The following is a 13688-nucleotide window of genomic DNA, read 5'->3' as shown; positions in this document are numbered from 1 at the left end:
CTGTCTGTCAAGAGAGGACAAAAGCTCGGTATCAAGTTACTTATCTTGTGCATTGTAACACAGGTCACTATTATTTTAGGCCTCACACATTGTAGTATCAATTGGTATATTATCATACGGAGTCCTACATGAACGGTAGGGGGCGCTGTGGGTTAAACGTCTGCGTCTGAACCAGCTCTGAACATGTGCAGATACGGCTCTGATCACATACGTTGCTGTGGAAACAGTTTGTTGACAGTGAAGACACAAGTTTGCTTTGTTTGTGCGAGTCACTTGGCAGAAGAAATGAGGCTCAAACGACTTCATATCAGATACTATCCTCCAGGTAAAGTAATGCAGCGAGTTGTGTATATCCTAGCCTAAAATCTGTGATCATTCTTTTTTTTTTAGATCATTGTTTGAGTTGTTGGCCACATATACGCTTCAGATCACATGCCTTCTATGTAACTTAATCTATCATAATTTCACTGTAAAGCAATGTCAATGTCAATGTCAAATCAGTTGGGTATTGGTAACCTCTGGTAACACTGCTGGTCAATGATGTAAAAATGGGGCGTTGAGGCAGACAAACACATGTAACGAAGTAAAAAACATGTTTTACTATACTTTTTTGCATAATGGGTATGGGCACTGACTGCTAAGCTTGCCATGCTAATAACACAAATAACTGTTGCATGCAGGAATCATTCTTGAGTATGTGAAGGGTGGAGAACTGAGGAACAAATCCATAGATCTTCTGGATTTAAATCTAGAGTGAGTGCTTTTCTCTTTTTGGTACAGCCTCTTAATGGTAACCATATAGGGATCCATCCACTTCTCGAAGCTTTGTGCAGTTTGATTCAATATGTCCTTACCACTCTAGGACCGACATAGAGAAGCTTATCAGGGAGATTCAGGAGACAGAGCCTCTCATCACCGAATCGCGGACGGACCAAATGCGTCTGCTCCTACGCACGCTGCAGGACAAGTTGGCTAAGCAAGATGACCGCCGATTCCACCAGTTCAAGGTTCAAGTCCATTTTCTAAGCGTTGTGTTTTGTTCGTGCATTCCCGTGACCTGTAAAGCAAGTAGGCTACTCTAAATCGGATAAAGTGTTAGTATCCAATTTAGAGTAATTTATTAATGTATCTGCAAAATTGATGCTGTTAATGAGAATTCCTATATATGCATTTATTTTCATGCGATTAATCCGATTAGACATCAAATAGGCCGATGCCAGGTAAATTCTCACAGGCGTACAATTATGTCAAACTGCATTTTCGACTTCTGCCGCTAGATGGCCACGACATGCCAGCACATCAAAGAGGTGAATTGTATACGGAAATTACAGGGTGAAACGTATAGATTTGGAGTGAATTAATAGAATTAAGTGTGTCTTTTCACCCCCTCTTTTATTTTGTTGTTCCCATCCCCTAACCCCCCCCCCCCCTCTCTCTCTTTCTTTTTCTCCTCCCCCATCTCTCACAGGCGCTCCAGGCACATATCCTTCCACTGACAAACGTAGCGTTTAATAAATCAGGGTCGAGGTGAGTTTACGTGAGCTGCTCATATATCAGGCAGAGGCACAACATCCTCGGGCATCTCTGCTTTTCTAGGTGATAAACTCACCCACTCACCCCCTCATCCTGTATTCTAACACTCTTTCTCATTCTCTCCAGGGTAGCTGGCTTTTCCATAGCTTTTGGCTCACCACTGATCTCTCTTTCCATGTCCATTGATTGTTCTTTGGGTCTTGGTCAGCGTCATTCTCTCTTCCTCTGTAGCTTGTCCCACTTCTAACTTCTCTGAACCTCACTAATTTATAACCCATGGTTTCCCATCCTTGGGGTCGGGACTCCATGTGGGGTTGCCTGAAATTCAAATGGGGTCGGCTAAGATGTGGGGTATCTTAAAATTGACCAGTACATAACATAAGAATATACATTGAATAAAACAAATATCAAAAGCCTCTTGAAACTAATATGGATTCTTCATTACAATCTAGTTACGTAAAAATAAACTTGACAATTTTTGAAAATAGCCCACATGAGATCTTTGATTGATGTAATCATGCTTGAAAATCAAAGAGATGAAATGCGCGCTCTCACAACACGTGGTGATTAGGGTCGCCAACGTTTTGTGACATCAAAATAGGGTCACCTGCCAAAAAACGCTGTGAACCCCTGATGTAACCTGTCCTCTCATGTCATTTCCCAAACCATGATTTCTTTGACATATTCCTCCTGCTGTTCCTCTCTGTCTCGTCTCTTTCTCTATTATTTTCACGCTTTTTTTGTGTGTGGGTTCCTCATAGACTGTATATGTTCTATGTATACAGTCTATGGTGTTCCTCCATCTGTCGTCTGCCATTTGTAACTCATAACTCAGCGTGTTCTCTGTCTCTCTCTCTAGTTTCATAACAGGCAGCTATGACAGGACGTGCAGGATTTGGGACACAGCATCAGGAGAGGAGCTGCACACTCTGGAGGGCCACAGGAATGTGGTGTATGCCATCGCCTTCAACAATCCCTACGGGTAACCTCCTCTTTTGCATCCCTCCTCACATCCCTCTCTCTCTCTTTTTTTCTAATTCTGTCTTGGTATATCTTTTGAGTTTCTTCCTTTTTCAGTCTGATTTTTTTCTATCCTTTCTGTTTTTCCTCTCTCTCTCATTCTCTCTCTCTCTCTCTCTCTCTGTCTTTATCACTGTTTTGACCTTGCTGTGACTGTGTCTGTATACCCTCTGACTTTCTTCCTTTCTTTGTCGTTTCCACACTCACGTTTGCTTTTCTCTCCGTCTCTCGCAGTCTTCCTGCGTTTGTCTGTTACTCTTTTTCTGTCTGTGCTCAGATAGGCCCACGGTGCTTTAGGCTGTGAGTGCTCCTGTGGAATTGTAATGGACACACACATCACTCCTCTGTCTGCACTCCCCCACTTCCATCCATCCCTCTCTCCCTCTCTCTTCCAGAGACAAGATTGCCACGGGCTCCTTTGATAAGACCTGCAAGTTGTGGAGTGTCGAGACAGGAAAGTGCTTCCACACGTTTCGAGGGCACACGGCAGAGATAGTATATCCAATCCCTCTCCAACTCAAGAGCAGTGTGTTTGTGTGTGTATTTGTGTGTGTGTGTCAGGGGCGGAGTGGGGCACTAAAATCCACCGGGAAAATTCTGACCGCCCCCCCCCCCCCCCCCCCGTATATCAATAACACAAACAAAATGTATGTCAATTTAAAATACTAAATCTTTTTTTTTTTTATCTGAACGAGGACCCATATTATGTTATGTTACTTTGTGTGGAACAACTAAGTCTGCTCTAACGCCAGCCAAGTCTACGCATTTGGGAAGGACTTAACTTAAATATGAAACCTGACCACTAAATGACCCACTAATTGGTCGCTACATACTAACATTTGACTAGCTTGTGCTAGTTCGCCTAGCAATGTCAATGCTTTAGCTCCGCTAATCTTTCTCTTCTTGCCCCCCATGTGTAAAACAACAAGCGACCACACAAATCCATCGACGTCAAATCCTAGTTTTCCTCGAACTTGCTCGCTTATAGGGTCATGCCATTAGACGATGGGCCGCTCATTTATCCCCCTACATTTCTGTAAATAGACTTGACCTGCTAAGATGATAAACCAGAAACACATTCCCCATTCCCAGGAGGCTTTGCTCCATTCTAGCCTAGGCCTACGTTAATTTAAGACGTTAAATTGTCGTTTTTTTATTTTTTATTCTTGTCCATGAAAGTTATGTAACAAAGAGCTCAGCTCTAGTAGAAATTAAATTAAATTAAGATTGACTACAGAAAGATCAGTAAATTGATGAGTGTACAGGGTAGCCTAACCATGACTGAGACATAGACAGTGAGCGAGTGGTATGGACTTTTTCTTAGCTTATTATTGGCGGAAATGGAGATTATCGCGGAGGATTATGACAGTCAATTAATTTGATGACTTCTATAAGGCTGGCCGCGTCAAAGACTCGATGGGCCAGCCCGCGCCGTGCACATTCATCGTCCAGCCCACCGGGAAAAGTCCCGATCGTCACTCCGCCCCTGGTGTGTGTGTGTGTGTGTGCTTGTAGGTGTGTTTTTGTGTGTGTGTGTGCGCGAACGCTTGTAGCTGTGTGTGTGTGTGTGTGTGCTTGTGTGTATACAGTATGTGAATGTACTGTATCTGCATTGTCACATGTCTCAGATTAGGTTTTGGATATGGAAAAATCATGTGTAAGGGAATTGATGTGTGTATGTGTGTGAAGGCATTTCTCATGTAAGTGTGTGTGTTTATGTCTTTGTGCGTTATTCTCATGCATTACCTTTGTGCACCTTCAATGCAGGTATGCTTGGCCTTTAACCCCCAGAGCTCACTGGTTGCCACGGGAAGCATGGATACCACGGCTAAATTATGGGATGTTCAGACCGGAGAGGAGGTGGCCACTCTCATGGTGCGTCTCAATTTCTCTCTCTCTCTCTCTCTCTCTCTCAATAACCATTTCCTTATCTGATAGTTCCTTTGCTATCATCACTATCATTTAATTCTATCTTTCTGGTCTCTGGCTGGTTTCTACACTAACGTGTTTCTTATCTTTTACCTGATTCCATTCCCTCTTCATCTCTCCCTCTCTTATTCTCTCTTTCTCTCTGTCTCTTGGGGTTTAGTTAATTCATTGTTATCATAGGCCTCCCCTGGTGATTATGGGCTGTAATGAGCCATTCATGCATACATTCATCTTTTTAAGTCATTCATTACTTCCGATCGGTGAATAATTCACCCATGCACCCATGCTGTGCCTGGATTTGTGCTGGGTTATACAGAGCCTGTGTGTAGCTTTGACATGTTTGAATATGAACTGTAAATATGTTGTGTTATCTGTATATGCGCTTGTGTGTGTGTGTGTGTGTGTGTGTGTGTGTGTGTGTTCATGTGTGAGAAGTTGGGTGGGTCAGATATGTCTCTCCAGATGTGTTTAGTCTCTCCATTATCAGTTTACGTTTACAGTCTGTGTGTGAGTGTTTGTGTGTGTGTGTGTGTGTGTGTGTGTGTGTGTATGTGTGAAAGAAAGAGAGAGAAGAGAGAGAGAAAGATGATAGTTCACATTCTGGTGTCACCTTTTTGAGACTGGAATAGAAGTGTGGGTCCCTGTGGCACAACTGGCAGCGCGGTAGTGTATTGTTTACTCTACTTTTGTATATAGATATGTGCGTGCATACGGTGTACATACGTGAACATATATGTGTGTATATGTGAAGGTTTATATGTGAAGATGTATGAGTGTGTGCGTGTGTGCATCTCTGTCTGTATGTGTGTGTGTGTGTGGGAGTATGGCTCATCTGCTTCAGAGATCAAACTCACAGACTCATCAGAGAGATGACGACCAGCCATTAGTCTAATGCACTACTCCAGCGAGGAGTGGGGGAAAGAGAAGAGAAAAAGAGAGACAGAGAGAGAGAGAGAGAGAGAGAGAATGGCAAAGGGGAGAAAGAGAAGAGAGAGGGAATGGCAGAGGGGAGGATGAGAAGAGAGAGGGAATGGCAGAGGGGAGAAAGAGAAGAGAAAGAGAGAGTGGGTGAGATGGGAGATGTGGTGTATGATCCCCAGAGAGGCCAGGGTCTACAGTATATCTCTGCTGTTGACTCCTCTATTATTCCACAGGGAGTTGTACTGAAATACACATGTAGGCAGGCACACAGTTACACACACTATACAAGCGAGCGTGCTCTCTCTCTCTTACACACACACACACACACACACACACACACACACACACACACACACACACGCACACACTGTACTTGGTTGCTATAGTTCATCAAACTCCTCCAGGCATAAACATGGACAATGGTACATAGAGAAATAGGAACATACACACAATATTGATTATTTGTATATTTTTGGAGACACCTTTACCTTAATCAACTTACATGTTTTGTACAAGTTGTTCCTGTAGTAGATTAACCAGTATGGAAGTCTACCATTCCCCAGGGCATGGTTTTGATTCCAACACTTGGCTGAGGAGCTTGTAAGCTATAGTGTGGTGAAGTCCCGCCCCTTCCGTTTGCCTCCATGGGACCTACTGTATCTTTCAAAAAAATTTGAACGGCAGTCTATGGCGAAAAATAAATTATTTTCTTGTCCCGGTTGACTTGTGCCTTGAATTACCCATATGATGTTTGTCAATTTTAAAGACAATTTTTCATGTAAAGACATTTGCAGTTTGTTTCGTAACTATTGAATTACAACATTGTGAAAGATCGTAATTCCAACGACTACAAACCCATCGGTCGCGCTAGTGACGTTAGCTCATTCACAGCCACACTAGATTGTACAAGCATACCAGCAGGCAGCAAGATGCAACCGTTAACTAGCATAACAGCTCTTATCGTTTCATTACGTTGGTGACGTACATCGTTCGAGACGAGACATGTAGTCCACTGAGTGGATTCGCACAAAACCAACATAACTTTTGAAGTCTATCGAACAACAGTACTTTCTTGACGTGAAAAAATATCTTTTAAATTCACACACATCATTTGTGGCACAATTCAAACTGGACCAAAAAATAATTGTTATCTCTCCATTAACTCCCGTTCATAATTTTTTGAAAGACAGGTCCCATGGACCGGAAGTAGAAGGGGCGGGACTTCACCACTCTATAGAGTGGTGAAGGGGCGGGATTTCACCACTCTAGGTGAAATCCCGCCCCTTCCGTTTGCCTCCATGGGACCTATCTTTCAAAAAAATTTGAACGGCAGTCTATGGCGAAAAATAAATTATTTTCTGGTCCCGGTTGACTTGTGCCTTGAATTACCCATATGATGTTTGTCAATTTTAAAGACAATTTTTCATGTAAAGACATTTGCAGTTTGTTTCGTAACTATTGAATTACAACATTGTGAAAGATCGTAATTCCAACGACTACAAACCCATCAGTCGCGCTAGTGACGTTAGCTCATTCACAGCCACACTAGATTGTACAAGCATACCAGCAACAGGTCTTAATTGGGCTTTCCTTGCTGAAGAAAATACCATGAGTCAGAGGATTAAACACATCAGGTAAGTTGTATTCGTTCATAGACTGTACATTACATACTGTTAAGTGACATAGCAGGCAGCAAGATGCAACCGTTAACTAGCATAACATCTCTTATCGTTTCATTACGTTGGTGACGTACATCGTTCGAGACGAGAGATGTAGTCCACTGAGTGGATTCGCACAAAAGCAACATAACTTTTGAAGTCTATCGAACAACAGTACTTTCTTGACGTGAAAAATTATCTTTTAAATTCACACACATCATACAGTATGTGAAATTTGTGGCACAATTCAAACTGGACCAAAAAATAATTGTTATCTCTCCATTAACTCCCGTTCATAATTTTTTGAAAGATAGGTCCCATGGACCGGAAGTAGAAGGGGCGGGACTTTACCACTCTATAGAGTATGCCAGTGACTTCTGTTTTACTTCCGCTACATGCAGAATCACATTTCACAAATGAAATTTTCGGTTTTACAAATGGCATTTTATTTACAAATGCACATCTATATTTGTAAAAATCAATATACGAGTTACTAATATGATTTTTATGTGTATGTGTTAATTTATGTGTTAATATGTATATGCCCTCTGCGCATATACAAATATTATTGAGACAAATTTAGCTCCATGCAGAACGCTCGTCGGATTCGTGTATACCCAAACTGTTATGTACAGTGGGACAAAAGCTAGATGAATAAATCAGGCAGAGAACAAAGTGAATCCCACAAAGTAAAGTTTCAATTTTCTCGAAATAGAGTAGACTGAGGCAGCTATAGGGATATGAAGGAACTGCGATTGACAAGCACATTATAAAATCACAAGAAGCATTGCAAAAGTTTCAACAAGAGCACTCTAAATGTGATTAAGAGGGAATTTAGGCTCTCGCGAATCCATGCGAAGACAAAAATTAATTAAATTGCCTGTCCTCTTTTTCTCTCAGCATCCTTTTATTTCTTTCTTCTCTCAAATCCCTCTCTCCTTCCCATTTACTCGCCTCGTCCTTCCCCTCCCATAATTCTCTATTTCCTCCCTCCATCCCCTTTCCCCCGCCCCCCTCCCTCCTCTCCCTCTCTATCTTTCATATTGCATGCTTTGTAGTCTTGGCAGCACGAAACCTATTAAATTAAATGAGCACTTTGTTGTCATGAAATGTGCATGTAGACACTGGCAGAGGCTGGGCATAGTAAATGAACTGCAGCAGAGGGTGACGCCATAAGGTGGAAGTTTGGCAGCGTGGGGAAGACTAATAGAGTGGGTTTGGCCCCCATGGAGGGTTGCTCCAACCTGCTCTCTCTATCCCAGTCTTTCTGGAGTTTGGAGCAGTGCAAGAACTTACCTGTACATGCATAGATTTAATGCCATGCATTTTGAGCTAGTTACTCCATCAGAATGCTGAAAATACATCTGGAAATTACCACCTGGATCTGGATTCATTGTTTAATTTTGTGTATGTGTATGTCAATATACACTGCTGTTAAAAATATTTTGGTCACTGACAAATGCCCTTGCTTTCAAAGGAAAAGCTAATTTTATGGCCAATAAAACAACACAAAATCAATCAGAAGTCAACATCGTTAATGTTGTAAATGACTATTGTAGAAAGAAATTGCTGACTTTTAATGCCATATCTACATAAGCGTGAAGAGGCCCGCTATCAGCAGCCACCCATCTTGTGTTCCAATGGCACTTTCTGTTAATTCTGCTAATCCAAGATTAGATTATCATTATAAAAGGCTAACTGATTATTACAAAACCTTTTTGCAATTACGGTAGCACAGCTGAAACCTGCTGCCCTGATTAAAGAAACAATGCAACAGGCCTTTCTGTTTGATTGTAAGAAAGATTTTTACTCTTAAAGGGACAGTGTGGAACATTTTCAGTTGTTTGTTAGCTATATTAACATTTCCCATTCATAAATGTGGCCTCATTCATGTTTAATTACCACCACCACCAATTCGATGCATATCTATGGGCTTAGAAATCGGCATTTACATATACATAGCGTTTATAAACGCTACATCTACGTGCGCCATGTTAAAATAACGGTGGCCGGCTAGGGACATTGTGAAATACAGTGCCGTCTTTGGCATGCAAAGAAAAACTTTCTTGGATTCATCTGCTGAATTTCCCTACATTCAGCGATGTAAGTTATGAACCCATTTTGTCTTCCTAACATTCCGACATTGGCATTGTATTTTCCAACGAAACAAATAAAGAGAAAAAATAACGTTGTTCGTGATCTGTCACTGTCTCAGCAAAGCTCTTGTGCACAGCCACCTGTTCAAAGGCTCTACCCAGAGACAGTTGATAAACTAACCTACCATAGTTTTGCTAGAACTAGCAGACTGGGAATACACACAGGCAGCAGAGGAAGACTGGAAAAAAGTTGTCTGGACAGACAAATCTAAATTGTATAAATCACAGAGAAGAATGTTAGTACGCCAACCAATTGCTGGAGGAGTGTTTGACTCCATCTGTCAGGCATGGTGGTAAAAATGTGATGCCCTCGGGGATGTGTTAGTGGCAGTAGAATGGAACATTTGTACAGGATAAAAGGAATCTTCAAGAAAGAAGGCCATCAGTCCAGTTTGCAATGCCGTGCCACACCCTGTTGACAGCGCTTGATTGAAGCCTTTTTCCTCCATATAATTTAATAATAATAATAATAATAATAATAATAAGCTTTATTTGTATAGCACCTTTCATACACAGAATGCAGCTCAAAGTGCTTTACATTTGAAGCATGTAACACAATAATAGTCAGTCATTATCAATCACTTTTCTTCATTGCTGAGGCCGTTTATGATCCACTCAGCAACATATCAAAAATATAGAAAATGGCGTGACTGGCAGCCTTAACCCTCTTACCCCCCACAAGCACGCCATATGGCAACTGTGGCAAGGAAAAACTCCCATATTCCAGGAAGAAACCTTGAGCAGAACCTGACTTAATAGGGGGAGCCCATCTGCTTCTGGCTGGCTGCGCCCTCCAATAGCAGCAGATGTAGAATAATCTGAAAACGTAGTCTACAGGATAAGATGAGTTAACTAAAAGCTTTCCTGTACAGGTATGTTTTCAGATCTTTTTTAAAAATATTTATTGAACTCGCCTGCTTGATGTACAGAGGCAGGGTGTTCCATAGTTTGGGGGCATAATGGATAAAAGCAGCTTCTCCACTTTGTTTGTGGAGCACTTTGGGTACGATTAAAAGATTAGAATTGGATGATCTAAGTTTCCTTTGTGGTTGATAAGATATTAAAAGCTCAGAGATATATGAAGGTGCTATGCCATTCAGAGCTTTGTAAGTAATTAACATAATCTTAAAATCAATTCTATAGGAAATAGGGAGCCCGTGCAGTTCAGCCAACACAGGGGTGATGTGTTCTCTCTTCTTAGTCTTAGTTAAAAGTCTAGCCGCAGAGTTCTGTATGAGTGCCAATTTCTTTAGATGTTTTTTGGGAAGACCAGTGAAAAGTGCATTGCAGTAGTCTAACCTGCTAGTGATAAAGGCGTGAATTAGTTTTTCTGCATTTTGTTGAGTTAAAAAGGGCCGCACTTTGGCAATGTTTCTCAAGTGGAAATAGGCTGTCTGAGTAACTTTACTGATATGGGGCTTAACTCTGCATCTAAGATGACACCGAGGCTTGTTACTTTTGGATTGACCTGGTGCGCCAAGTTCCCCAGATTACTAAGAATAATATCTCGCTTTAGTTTTGGTCCAACCAAAAGTACCTCTGTTTTGTCATCATTTAGTTTCAAAACTTTCCGGAAACTTACCATGGGAAGTTAAGTTGGGGAATTTTGGAAATATTCCAAATTGGAAACTTTCATGGAATTAAAGGAAATTATGGGAATTAATGGGAATTTACGGGAATTAACTGGGAATTTTGGGTAATTCATACAAACTGTTTCATATACAAACATTAACATTTCGTTTTGTAATAAGCAATATGATTTGTATGTTGCTATTCTCGCTTAGCTTAGCATACAAAGCTAGCTAGCATGCTAGCGGGAATCCCATTCTCTGCCTATGGTTTACTAGCGTGCTAAACTAGCAACACTGAACTGCCCGAAATACACCACACCACTAAACAACAAAATCCGATTGGTTGGAACATTTTTTCCCCATGCATATGAACGCACCATAGGTTTCCTTTATGTCTAGCAGCCTATGCCGATTGCTATGTGCATGTGATTGACATATGTGCAGGGTAGAAATTTGACTGAAATTGTATTAAATCAGGTTGTTTTAACTAATATTAGACTGCAAGATGGGGTTTTGTCCACTACATTTAAGTTCCCTGTTATAGACTAACTTGCCATATTAAAAATTCCCAGTTTATTCCCATTAATTCCCGTTTATTCCTGTTAATTCCCATATATTCCCGTTAATTCCCATGGAAAGTTTCCAACTTTGAAAATTCCCGGAATTTTGCAACCCTATGTAGGTTTGAAACCAGTTTAGAGCATTATCAGAGAGACCCACCCACTTCGCAAGGCGGTGAATTAGGATGCTATGATCAATGGTGTCAAATGCCGCACTCAAATCCAGAAGAATAAGGATTGAGACTTTGTTTGAGTCAGTAGCCAGTCTGAGATCATTGACTATTTTTACTAGAGCCGTTTCTGTGCTGTGATTTGATCTAAAACCTGATTGGAATTTTTCAAGGATACTGTTTTCGTTGAGGAAGGTATTTAACTGATTACAAACAACTTTTTCAAGTACTTAGATATAGGCCTAGTTGCTCAAATTGGTATGGTCAAGATTTGACTTTTTAAGTAAAGGTTTCACAACAGCGGTTTTAAAAGCAGTTGGAAATATACCTGTTTCTAATGAGGTATTTATTACCTTGAGAATAAAGGGAGCTAAGCTATCATATACTTTTTTGAGGAATCTAGTAGGGATTGGATCTAAAACACATGTTGAGGAGCCGGTTTGAGTTATAATTTTACCAAGCTCAGATTGAGTAATAGTGCTAAAGGACCTTAATTTTGGGGGGCTGTTTTTGGGTGTACTATCAAACATATTACTTGTGTTACCAATAGCCTCCCTTATAGAAATTACTTTGTTTTTGAAGAAGTCTGCAAATTCTTCGCATCTTGGAGAGGATGCCTGACTGAGTGTATCAAAAGGTGTTTGATGCAATAGCCTATCAATGGTAGAGAACAACACCCTAGAGTTTCCACTGTTTTCAGCAATTACCTTAGAGAAGTGGTTCTTCCTTTCATTCCGAATAGCTCTATTATAATTTGCTATTTTTTCTTTTAGAATGGCACGGTGAACCTGTAACTTAGTTTTTCTCCATGTTCTCTCAGCTTTTCTACATGATCTTTTTAGATCATGGATATTTTCGTTCATCCAAGGTGTCAGTTTGCTACAGGGCCTTTTTTTAGTCTTTAAGGGTGCCACTCTGTCAAGCAGAGCGCCTAATTCACGATTTAGAGCCTCTACCATTTGATCAATGGGATGATGTAAAATATCTAAATTTATGGAGTCTATAAGAGCTATGACCTGCTGTTCTGCTCTAATGTCCTAGAGTCGCGATTTGATTGCAATTTCGGGATGAATTTTTGGAGTATGTAGTACTATATTAAAAGATACACAATGATGATCAGACATATTTATATCATTTACTGATAAGTCTGTGACTTCTATCCCTCTAGAAATGACTAGATCGAGGGTGTTACCAAGGTTGTGGGTGGGTCCTGTAACATGCTGCTTTAGCTCTAAACTGTCCAACACATTAAGGAACTTACTGGCTTTAGCATCAGTTGTCTTATTGACATGAATATTAAAGTCGCCATTTACAATTATCCGATCATAGCTAGTGATGATGAGCGACATAAGTTCAGAAAACTGGTCGAGAAAGCCAGTCCATAGTTTAGGAGGGCGGTATAAGGTTAATAGAAGTACAGCTGGGTCAGCCTTCAGAGTGAGGGCAATATACTCAAAGGAAGCGAATTCGCCAAAGTTGACTCTAGTGCAATTATATTTGTTTGAGAGAATGGAGGCAATTTCCACCACCTCGTTTGCCTTGTCTAATTGAGTGGAAGAAATTATAATTTGGGGGACAAGTTTCAACAACAACAGCTTCGCTGTCTGAAGTCAGCCAGGTTTCAACAAGAAACAGAAAATCCAATTTGTTTTCACTAATAAAATCATTGATTGCAAAGGTTTTGGTAGTAAGTGCACCTATATTTAGTAAACCCATGTTAGCTGAAAATGCCTCTGGCTTTTGAGGAATATGCTGAGGTATGGAAAGAATATTTGTTAGGTTTCTAGTTTTAAATTTGTCTTTTCTTTTTACTATACGTTGGGTAGAAATCAACGTTGGAATAGAACTATAAGCATAAGTCATGCTATTGCATGAAGCAGCTTGATCTATGGTAGTAGTATTGTATGTTACCCTGCAGAAAACATTCTCAGACCCATCCACATGTATAATGCCATTCGAATCAATACTTGGGGGACGTGAATCTGTAATATTTTCTACAGAATGTCAATGCCTCAGTGTGGACGCTATGTTGTCAGAGAGTAGCCTGGCTCCATGTTGGTTTGGGTGGAGACCATCACGCTTCAGCATACTGGGCCTCTCCCAGAACAAGCCCCAGTTGTTGACATAGGGGATGCTTAGGGAAGCGCAGTAGCGTTTGAGCCAGGTGTGG

General features: G+C 40.9%; 1 protein-coding gene across 1 annotated transcript in view; it reads left to right on the top strand.

The window, feature by feature from the left end:
* Positions 1 to 130: 130 nt before the first annotated feature.
* Positions 131 to 13688, top strand: part of daw1 (dynein assembly factor with WDR repeat domains 1) — a 25025-nt gene continuing 11467 nt past the window's right edge. The window contains 7 exon segments of the mRNA XM_042064296.1: positions 131 to 325; positions 681 to 753; positions 863 to 1007; positions 1469 to 1527; positions 2393 to 2515; positions 2949 to 3048; positions 4321 to 4428. Of these exon segments, the coding sequence (XP_041920230.1) occupies positions 184 to 325; positions 681 to 753; positions 863 to 1007; positions 1469 to 1527; positions 2393 to 2515; positions 2949 to 3048; positions 4321 to 4428 (750 nt within the window). The 5' untranslated portion in view covers positions 131 to 183.

This window comes from Alosa sapidissima, chromosome 15 (genome assembly GCF_018492685.1).
Source record: "Alosa sapidissima isolate fAloSap1 chromosome 15, fAloSap1.pri, whole genome shotgun sequence".
Lineage (NCBI taxonomy): Eukaryota > Metazoa > Chordata > Actinopteri > Clupeiformes > Clupeidae > Alosa > Alosa sapidissima.
This window is presented reverse-complemented; position numbering and strand designations above follow the sequence as displayed.